This window comes from Mobula birostris, chromosome 30, assembly GCF_030028105.1.
Source record: "Mobula birostris isolate sMobBir1 chromosome 30, sMobBir1.hap1, whole genome shotgun sequence".
Classification (NCBI taxonomy): domain Eukaryota; kingdom Metazoa; phylum Chordata; class Chondrichthyes; order Myliobatiformes; family Myliobatidae; genus Mobula; species Mobula birostris.
In genome coordinates this window covers 9824086-9835259 of record NC_092399.1, presented here as the reverse complement: position 1 = coordinate 9835259, position 11174 = coordinate 9824086, and the positions used below count along the sequence as shown (strand labels likewise).

The following is an 11174-nucleotide window of genomic DNA, read 5'->3' as shown; positions in this document are numbered from 1 at the left end:
AATTAAGTGTCTTGCTCAAGGACACACTCGTTGCCTCAGCCAAGGCTCGAACTAGCGACCTTCAGATCACTAGATGAATGCCTTAACCACGTGGCCACGTGCCAACACAACACAACATGGTTATGTGGGCATTTCAATATTCAGTAGGTTCAATGAGATTCACCCTCATTCTTCAAAACTCTAACAAGTACAGGCCCAGAGCCATCAAAAGCAACTCAAACGTTAACCCTTTCATTCCCAGGAACAGTCTCGTTAACCTCCTTTGCACCCTCTCCAATGCCATCACATCCTTTCTTAAATATAGGGCCCAAAACTGCTCACAATACTCTAAATGTGGTCTGAACAATGCCTTATAAAGCCTCAGCATTGTATTTTTGCTTTTATATTCTAGTCCCCTTGATATGAATGTCGACATTGCATCTGTCCTCCTTACCACCTACGGATTTCCAAGTTCCTTTGCACCTCCAATTTCTGAATTTGCTCCCTCTTTGGAAAATAGTCTACACCTTCCTTCCTTCTACAATGTGTATGACCATACACTTCCCTGCACTATATTCCATCTGCCACTTCTTTGCCCATTCTCCTAATCTGTCTAAATCCTTCTGCAAATTCCCTGCTTCCTCAACACTACCTGCCGCCCCCTCTCTTTTCTCTGTATCACCTGCAAATTTGGCCACAAAGTCATCAATTCTGTCATCAAGATAATTAAGTGATATAAAGTGAAAAATGGTGGACCTAGCACAACAGCCAACCAGAGAAAGCCCCCTTTTTCTGATTATTATTTTCTAGCGGTCCAATGTCCACTCTTGCCTTTTTTTTTACTCTTCAATATATTTCTGGGAAAACAAAATTTTTTGGTATCCTCTTTTATATTATTGGCTGGTTTACCATCATATTTCATCTTTTCTCTCCTTATTGCTTTTTAATTGCCTTCTGTTTGTTTTTAAAAACTTCCCAATCCACGAGTTTCCCACTAATTTTTGTTATATTGCAACTCTTTTGCTTGTATGCTGTCTTTGACTTCCATGGTTTTCCCTTTTGAATGCTTCTTTTTCTTTGGGGTGAACAGGTCCTGCATCTTCCAAATTAATCACCAAAACTCCAGCCATTGCTGATCCCTGCTGGTGTCCAGTGCTCCCTCTAAGCTGTACGTGTGTGCACGTGCGCACATCTTTTGCGAGCAGCACGCAAAGGAATTCAAACTGTGCACAAAAGGTTGTCACCCTCTACTTCATTGGCATGCTAAGTATATTTCACGATTGCACACAGCCACATTTCCTTTTCCGGTTTCTGAAGCGGATGGTGTTGACAACGTGGAGTTTGCGATGATTTGTCTACAGATTTTAGAACTGGCTTATTGATACGGTTTTTCTTGAAGAAATTATTCAGTGCACACATGATGTCATCACTGGGCCAAAATTGCATAGTGCAATATTTTTGTGCACACACTGGTCATCATAAATTAGAGGGAACAGTGCTAGTGTCCCCTTCCCATCAACGTTGGTCAGCTCCTACCTCAAGTTTTTGTAGTTACCTTTATCCAACTTGATGATACATCCAATTTTAGCTTTTTGCTTTGAAACTGCAGGGTAAACTCTAACATATTATGATCACTGTTTCCTAATTGTTCCTTTACCTTAAGCTCCTGAATCAAATCTGGTTCATCGCACAACACCAAATCTGGAATTGCCCTAATGGGCTCGACCAAAAGCTGTTCTAAAAAGCCACCCTGAGGGCATTTTACAAAACCCTTCTCTTGGGATCCAGTACCACCCTGATTTTCCCATTCTACCTGCATATCAAAATTCCTCATGTCCTTTTTACAAGTCTTTTCTATCTTAGGTCATAATTTGTACCCCACATCGTGACTACTGTCTGGAGGCATATATAATATTCCCATCAAGGTCTTTTCACCTTTGTGGTTTCTAAATTCCACCAACAAGGATTTTATATCTTCTGATCCCACGTCATTTCTTTCTGAGGATATGATTTCATTTTTTACCAACAGAGCCATCCCATCCCCCCCCGCCCACCTGCCAATCTTTTTCATAGAATGTGTATCTTTGGATGTTAAGCTCCCAGCTCTCATCTTCTTTCAACTACGACTCTGTGATGCCACAGTGTTGTACCTGCCAGTTTCCAGCTGCACTATATATTATTCTACCTTACTAGGCAGAACTAGCCACAGGTTTAGAACTTTGGTAGTGTGAGTCAAACTGTAAATTGACAACCTCGAAATTATGCTGTGTAAATATTATTTTAAAAATTACATTACATTTCCCCATCTAATTACTTGGTAAAAATATACAATTGCTTAATTTAAAATCAAACACAAATACATATTGTGTTTGCCCAAAGACTGTATTGCATTGTTATATAGAATAATTTCGATTGTTAAGTACCAACAAAACATTCTGAACTAAAAATCAAACTGTAAAATTTCTATTTTATTTCACTCTTGAGTAAACCCCGGGTTGAATTTTTGTTGACTCTTAGCATATTTGAAAATGTGTCATGGTTGCTAAGTCAGATTCCTTGAAACTCCCTCCCTAAGGTATTGATGGGTGACTCAATGAGAAGGATTACAGTTATAGGAGCCATGTATCTGTTTTCGATTTGATTTGTATTCAGTGCTGTGTGTTTATCATGGTAATAAGTCACATGAGTGGGGGCGCGGTAAAAGTGAAGGGAATAAGTTCAGTATTCTTGCTTGCTTTGTGACAGTCTGTGGGTTGGAACCAGCGGAGATCATATCTTCACTGACCAGTTAATATCATTTCAAGATTGTATGTTTGTTAATTGCTAATAGAGGAGCGAAAAAAGGATTTGACTCTTTGGAACAATCATTTCATTGGAGCTAAGGGTTCGTCATGCAAGTATAACAATCCCGTGGTGGTCACAGGCTAGCAATAATTGTCTTGTTTTAATTTTGGATTAGTTGTGCCACTGCAACAGTAGTTCAGGAAAGTGGCTTGCCACCACCTTAAAGTGAATTAGGAACAGACATTTAACGCTGCCTAGTCAGTATGATTGGTTTCTGTGAGTGAATAACAAAGCTCTCAGGTACCCTTCATGTTTCCAAGCACTAACTTGTGCCTAATACCAATGTATAAACTTCGCACAGGACCTCTCTGTGGATTGCTGCCTGGGCATGGAGGTGAAATGTTGATCACTGCCACCGATCAGAAGGCCTTACATAGAAACCTCAGTGAAAGAAGGGCATTTGTGGCATTTAATAAGACAAGGTCTCTGATTGATGCTTGACTGAAATAAAACGTAGGGTAAGACGTCCATCATTCAGGATGGAGGTGTTCAGGAGCTTCTTTACTCAGAAGTTTAAGAGTCCTTGAGATTTTCCACTACTGAGATAATTGCTCAGTGTATTCAAGTATCAATAGCAAATCAAGTACTTTGAGAAATTAGGCAAGAAAAATTGACGAAGAAGATGATCAAAGAATGGATATATTAGTCCTAAAGTCATTCTTCCTCAGGCAGGGAAAACAATTGTTCTACACTATATATTTCATACAGTCATAGAACTCTAAGACATAGAAAGAGGCTATGAATCCCTTTCTATTGTCCAGATCAAACATGAATTGTTTCAAATTTATTTTATTGAGATATATTGAAGCCCTGCTCGATCTTTCAGGTGTGCCAGCCAGCAAACCCCAATTTAATCCTAGTCTAATCACAGGACAATTTACAATGACCAACTAACCTACCAACCAGTGCATCTTTGGACTGAGGTAAGAAACTGGAGCACCTGGGGGAAATCTATTGGATGAGGGGGAGAACAACTCCTTGCAGGCAAAAGCAGGAATTGAACCTGGGTCGCTGGTACTGTAAAGTGCTGTGCTAACCACTATGCTACCATGCTGCCCGGTTTTAAGTAATTTTAATTTAATTCTGCTTTCTAACTCTCTGGCTAGAAAGAAAGAAATTGGTTTAACAAAAAACTTGGATAATACGACATATTACCAATGTGTTTTCTGGGACAGAATGGAGTATGGTGGGTGAACAAGAGGAACATGGCTAACCGTGTTCATCAAACGTTGTCATGACAAGCATATAAGGTGCTTCTAAAGTGCCAAACAATGAAGAAATTGCTGAAAGAAAAGCTTCGTAACTTGTTCAGAGTATTTCCAGTTTCCATCCATTCACAAGAGAAGTAGTTAACCATTGTAAAACAAACGTGGAATTATCCTGATAAAGATTCTGTCCATGAAAATCTATGAAAAACAACTATGGATAATAGAAGTCTGAAATGAAAACACAAAAACTACTCAGTAGGTCAGGGAGAATCTGTGAAAAGTGAAGCAATTGAAGTTTTAGCTCTGAGACCCTTCATCAGACAATTAGACATTTATTTCATAACGGCTATAGATTCTGTTGTGTATTTAATAGTTCAGTCATATTGTAAATATATTGTTTGATTAATCATTCTGTGTTGTTTAAATAATTCATTTTGGGTTATACGTAAAAGTAGGTTCATCATGCCACCACATCATACGTGCGCGCCTCGCTTAAAGCAAAGAACAAAGTTAGACTCGCATTCCTGGCTCCTTTGTTTTTTTTCCATTAGTTTTTTGTTTTGGAGTTACAAAACGTAACAGTGGCGACAAGGTATTATTAAAATGAATCTGAGACAACTACAACTTGATTGGCGATCCATCCACCATTTGCATGCCATATCCCCTGCAATAGAAGCAACTGAGAGTGAGTTAGGAAAGGTACTGGATGATGTCACAGCAGTGTTCAAGGATGGCATTGGAAAACTCAAACATATTAAGGGTAAAATTGTGTTAAATTAAAAAAGTTCTGCAAACCCTGTCCGGTTCCTTATACCTTCCGTGGTAAAGTAGCCAGTGAGCTAGATCGTATGGAAGCTGAAGGAGTCCTTTCCAAAGTCGAGTTGAGCCCATGACCAATGCCATTGGTCCCAGTAGCCAAGAAGAAAATGTATGTCAGGATTGATGGTAATCTTAAGGTCACCATCAACCTAGTACTGTAAGTAGATCAATATGCTCTGCCTTGGATAAAGGGGGAGGGGAGCACCAGAGGAAGATGGAGAACAGGCAAGGAGTTATTGTGAGAGGGAAAGAGAGAATGAATGAATGAACAAATAAATAAATAAATAAATAAATAAATAAGGGATGGGGTAAGAAGGGGAGGAGGGGCACTAATGGAAGTTAGAGAAATCAATGTTCATGCCCTCTTTCCGGAAACGTCAACTGTACTTCTTCCTATAGATGCCGCCTGGCCTGCTGCATTCCACCAGCATTTTGTGTGTGTTGCTTGAATTTCCAGCATCTGCAGATGTTTTTCATGTTTGCATGAGTATTTACTGTGCTGTGCATGTCTCTATAGGAGTTGTATTATATACAATACTGTGTATGTATTTATTTATATGTGAGTGCCTCAAAACGGTTAGACTCAAAGTTCCCAGCATCCTTGTTTTTCTTCCCATTAGTTTTATGTTTTGTAGTTACCACTGCATTTCTCAAAACTACCTAATAGGGTTGCCATACCATAGAGCTAAGATGTCATTTTTGGGAAAATGAGCATTCTACAATGACATCGTGTTAAAAAAAACCCTAAACTACTTATAACCTAAATATTATAAGAACATCCAACAGTTTGCACCATGAAATAGTTTTCTAAATGATTTCTGTACAGAGTCTTGCATGCATATTTGTTCAACCGAGGAAGCCACTTTTGGTTCAGGTGGTGATGTAATATGTCAGGGTATTAAACTATTTCTGTGCAGCAAATTGTTCTTACTCAATGAGAGAAAGGACACTTGTTTAATGTCAGAACCCTGGCCTACGACTTAACGTACAACCTGCGTACGTGGAAGCCTATGCATGCTTACAAGTCAATGCACCGCCCTAATAAGCCTCAACCAAACCAAATTTATTCCTCCCGCCTCTGCTTGTTGTTTATTGGTTCCGCGGTGATGATTGGCACCGATAAGAACCGAACTCTGGGCAACGATTGCACAGAACGGGAGCCAATCATGCCTATTAAGCTGATACGGTCCCTTTGCAACCAGCACGCTTGCGTGATATCTCGGCCCTAGCTTGACGTCCCAAAGTGTCCGCCCTTTACCTCCCTCTATTGGGTCATCCCGCATGATGGACATCTACCTGCTGCGGGAGTCTCCGGCTTTTATAGGTGACTGGGCATGGCAATCATAGAAGCCGCAGCGTTATTGGGCTGCCGGCGGAGTTAATCGCGGTGTTTAAGGTAGACCAGCGCAGCGGGTCCCGCCCCTCGGCCAGCCTGGAGCCCAAAGACAGAGAAAATATTGGTTTGAACCGAGAGGGGTTGGTTTCATTTGATTTAATTCTTTGTTTGAAAGAAGAAGAGGAAAAACGGAGGGAGAGGAGAAAAATAATATTTCCACAATTTTAAATGGTCTCAAATTAATTCTCACCGTTTTTTGTGTAAAATTATATTTAAAAAAGGAGGAAACAGAATTTGAAGAAGGGAAAGGCAGCGAAGGACAATGAAGAGGCGCAATGCTGATTGCAGCAAGATCAGGAGGCCGTTAAAACGGAACAGGATCACCGAGGGGATATATGGCAGGTACAAACAAAATGCAACACGCCGAGCACTGTTTATATAATGTAAATAAATCATTTGATCCGGCTCGGGTGGAAAGTGCCTTAGGGGGGCTGGCTGGGTGTGTTTCTGGTTGGCCTAGGCCGCAGAGAAGCCTGGGGCTCGCGTAAGGGGAAAGTGTGCGGGGTGGTTAGTGGTATGGAAAGCAAGGTCTTGCGAAGTTTCTGGAAGCGTCTTTAATTAAATAAATAAAATGTTTTGGTTATATTAAAAAATAACACTCGGCAAAGTGAATTGAGTGTCACTGTTTCTAATGACATTATAATGAAAGCAGAGTGGGGCTGTGAGATACTTCAGGGAGAGCTGTCATGAGGTGCTTTTTAGCCTGCCAGGGCGTCAGGCAAAGTTACTGCCGGACACTACTGCGCTGATTTTTGAATATTCTCAAACAATGTTATTTATATTCAGATAATTTTGGTTTTGGAAATTACTTGGGGATATATTCAACGTTTCTCCATTTTTGGGAATAATTCTACCCAATAAGGGCATAACAAAGAATTTAAGAAAGGAAGCGAAGGAATGTGTTCTTCATTAGCATGAAATTATTTCCTTTCTGTTTGTTCTTTATCACCAGCTTTTTGTTATGTTCTCACTTTCCCCAGTACTAAGTTTAGTTATCATCCTCATAGCTTTACACATAATTGAAGATGCAGAATGTGCCATTGTTTACATTTGTCAGTGCTGTTAATTACGATATGGAGTTGTAATCTTTTGTTTGCAGAAGAATTTTGTTTTCGCTTTTTTGGAATTTGTTCTTTTATTTTCCTTTCGTGAGGATGAGAAGTAGAAAGTGTATCAATAAATTTGGTCTATGTCGACTCTTGGTTAAAATTAAATTATGATTAAAGCTAAATCTTGCTAATTGTCATAGTAAGTTGACCAAAACATAGTATCTTGTTGTTATACAGGTGTCTTGTGAAATCTAAGTTAGTGCCATTTTGCATGAATTGAGACTCTAGTTTCTTTACTTTTGTGTATTGTTTAAACGAAACACTTTCATAACTGGTTGACATATAATGCTCAATGAGAGCATGATTGGACTTTGAATAATTCAAATCCAATCAAGCACTCTTTAAACATTGCCAGTGTTATAATATACAGAATCTTGGAAACCAATTTGTCCGCAACTTGCATCCTTCCCTCTCCCCCACCAATGCCAAATGGCATTAAGTAAATAACTAGATAATATTTGTTTATTTTAAATTATTTGAAAGAGAAATGCTGGGCTGACGATCAGAACTGCTGTGCTTGTATTAGTACTGTTAGCTTTATTTTCTGTGTTCCGTTGATAGGGCTGAGGGCTACTTGGTAAATACCTCATTGGAAAGATTGTAGCTTTGGAAGTGTAACACTGTCAGCATGTTGTACTGGGTTGTTAACCTAAAGAAAACCTTGCGACTGAGACTTGAAAAGGCATCCTTTTCCCTCGCAAGCGATTTCTAGCTTGAAGCTAAGCAAAATTTCATTTCTTTGAAACTAATTTGCACTTGTTGAGTAAGGCTTGAGGAGCTGTTGCCAACAGAAGGATACACCTTCAGCTGATAACTTTTAATTGTGTTTCCTGTGCTTTGATATTTACCATACACAACTTACAGTCTTTGTTAATAACTTTCCCAAGTCTTTGGTAAGAGTTATGTAGTTGTTGAAGGTATGAGTTAGTAACTTGATAATCCAAGAAGAAAAAATTGCTCCCTAAGAAACAAATTTTACTTTGTGTCAGTAGAAACTGCAGCGAAGTATTGATACAGAAATTGGACCGCTATAGTTAGTCTTACAGTGGCCCACTTCAGTGCTGAAAATAACACGAAATTTTGACCTGTAGTTTAATAAAGTTCAAAGTGGTTTATGTTAGAAGTGGAAAATCTGCACAAACACGAGGAAATCTGCAGATGCTGGAATTTCAAGCAACACACATAAAAGTTGCTGGTGAACGCAGCAGGCCAGGCAGCATCTCTAGGAAGAGGTACAGTCGACGTTTTGGGCTGAGACCCTTCGTCAGGACTAACTGAAAGAAGAGCTAGTAAGAGATTTGAAAGGGGGAGGGGGAGATCCGAAATGATGAAAATTTACGTATCCTTTCTGTGAGTGCTGGTCCAGTCCACTGAATCACTAGCATTCTACAAATGGGATCAAAGGTGTCATCTCAAACTACTAGCAGAGAAACTATCTTGTTCTATCATACCTGCCTGAGTTCCCTCTGCTGACTGTAAAGAGTTTGTTTGTTCTCCCTGTGACTGCGTGGGTTTCCTCTGGGTGCTCCAGTTTCTTCCCATAGTCCAAAGTCATGCTGGTTAGTAGGGGTTAGTTGGTCATTGTGAATAGTCCTGTGATTTGGCTAGGGTTAAGTTGAGGTTTGCTGGGCAGTCCGCTTTGAAGGGTTTATTCTGCACTGTATCTCAGTAAAGAAATAAAAAAATTCTGCTCCAGTTGCATATCAAGTCATTGAGTCCTTGCGGCACTGAATTTCAGCTGTGGGCTGGATTGAACTTTGATGTGGATGGTAGTTCTTTTGGGAACCCCAGTGATTCTGACTTGACTATGATGAAGTGGTTCTTCTGGATCATACTGAATCGAGAGATTGGTTGCAAGTTAGACTCAAATACCTGCGTGATGCCTGTAGCATGTAATTGTCTAAACATTGTTTGCGTTCTTCCAAGTGTGTTTGCAATGAGCATCATTAATGAGATTAATCTACAAGTTCTTGAGTAAGTTGTTTAAAATGGGTATTTGTAATAAAGATGGAAGTCAAAGTACGTGTACGTCACCATATACAACCCTGGGATTCATTTCCCTGTGGGCATACTCAGCAAATCTATAGAATAGAGCTTGCAACACTGTGTGTCCGACAGAGTGATCAGCAGCACTGGGGCTCCACAGGGGACTGTCTTGTCTCCCTTTCTCTTCACCATTTACACCTCGGACTTCAACTACTGCACAGAGTCTTGTCATCTTCAGAAGTTTTCGGATGACTCTGCCATAGTTGGATGCATCGGCAAGGGAGATGAGGTTGAGTATAGGTCTACGGTAGGAAACTTTGTCACATGGTGTGAGCAGAATTATCTGCAGCTTAATGTAAAAAAGACTAAGGAGCTGGTGGTAGACCTGAGGAGAGCTTAAGGTACAGGTGACCCCTGTTTCCATCCAGGGGGTCAGTGTGGACATGGTGGAGGATTACAAATACCTGGGGATATGAATTGACAATAAACTGGACTGGTCAAAGAACACTGAGGCTGTCTACAAGAAGGGTCAGAGCCGTCTCTATTTCCTGAGGAGACTGAGGTCCTTTAACATCTGCCGGACAAAGCTGAGGATGTTCTATGAGTCTGTGGTGGCCAGTGCTATCATGTTCGCTGTTGTGTGCTGGGGCAGCAGGCTGAGGGTAGCAGACACCAACAGGATCAACAAACTCATTCGTAAGGCCAGTGATGTTGTAGGGATGGAACTGGACTCTCTGACGTGGTGTCTGAAAAGAGGATGCTGTCCAAGTTACATGCCATCTTGGTCAATGTTTCCCATCCACTACGTAATGTACTGGGTGGGCACAGGAGTACATTCAGCCAGAGACTCATTCCTCCGAGATGCAGCACAGTGCGTCATAGGAAGTCATTCCTGCCTGTGGCCATCAAACTTTACAACTCCTCCCTTGGAGGGTCAGACACCCTGAGCCGATAGGCTGGTCCTGGATTTATTTCATAATTTACTGGCATAATTTACAGTATTACTATTTAACTATTTATGGTTCTATTACTATTTATTATTTATGGTGCAACTGTAACAAAAACCAATTTCCCCTGGGATCAATAAAGTATGACTACTATGACTATAGTAACTGCAACGGGATCAATGAAAGATAAACCAGAGTGCAGAAGACAACAAACTGTGTAAATGCAAATCTAAATAAACAACAATAAATAACAAGAACATGAGATTCTTAAAGTGAGATCATTGGTTGTGGGAACATTTCAAAGATGGGGTAAGTGAGTGTTGTTAGCCCCTTTTATTAAAGAGCCTGATGGTTGAAGGGTAGTAACAGTTCTTGAACTTGGAGGTGCAAGTCCTGAGGCTCTTGTACCTTCTACCGGATGGTGGTAGCGAGAAGACAGCATAACCTGGGTGGTGGTGATCTCTGATGGATGTTGCTTTCTTTCGATTGTGTTTCATGTAGATAAAGCTGAAGTTAGCCAAAATAATACTTGAATCTAAGTTGATTTGACAATAAACAGATTCTGAAACCTTCCTAATTTTGTACCGATGACAAAGTGGTCAGCAATTTGAATCTACTTCATTGTTGTAATGTAGACTTAGTTACTTTTAAAATTGAAACTCAGTTGTATGCATTAATTTGTAAATTCACCTAATGGTGTTTGCACTTTTTTAATAGAAAAGTTCTGATTTAACTATTTTCATTGCAACGAATCTGAGTGGATATTGCTTGAGTTAGTTAACAGTTGTATCTCTGAAATTCCATGTTACTATGAAACATACCTGGTTCTGTTAGCGAAAGGGTTTAAGTAGAGAAAGAAACTGATGCAACAGTGCATTTAGCACTA

The 11174-nt window shown here is 40.0% G+C and overlaps 1 protein-coding gene across 2 annotated transcripts in view; it reads left to right on the top strand.

The window, feature by feature from the left end:
* Positions 1-6251: 6251 nt before the first annotated feature.
* The window catches only part of maco1b (macoilin 1b), a 94419-nt gene continuing 89496 nt past the window's right edge, over positions 6252-11174 (top strand). Inside the window, exons 1-2 of one of the 2 annotated variants that reach the window (XM_072247054.1) lie at positions 6252-6326; positions 6468-6588. In XM_072247054.1, coding sequence (XP_072103155.1) covers positions 6509-6588 — 80 coding nt within the window. In that variant the 5' untranslated portion in view covers positions 6252-6326; positions 6468-6508. Of the gene's footprint in view, positions 6589-11174 lie in introns of both variants that reach the window. The other variant, XM_072247053.1, reaches the window with a different exon arrangement.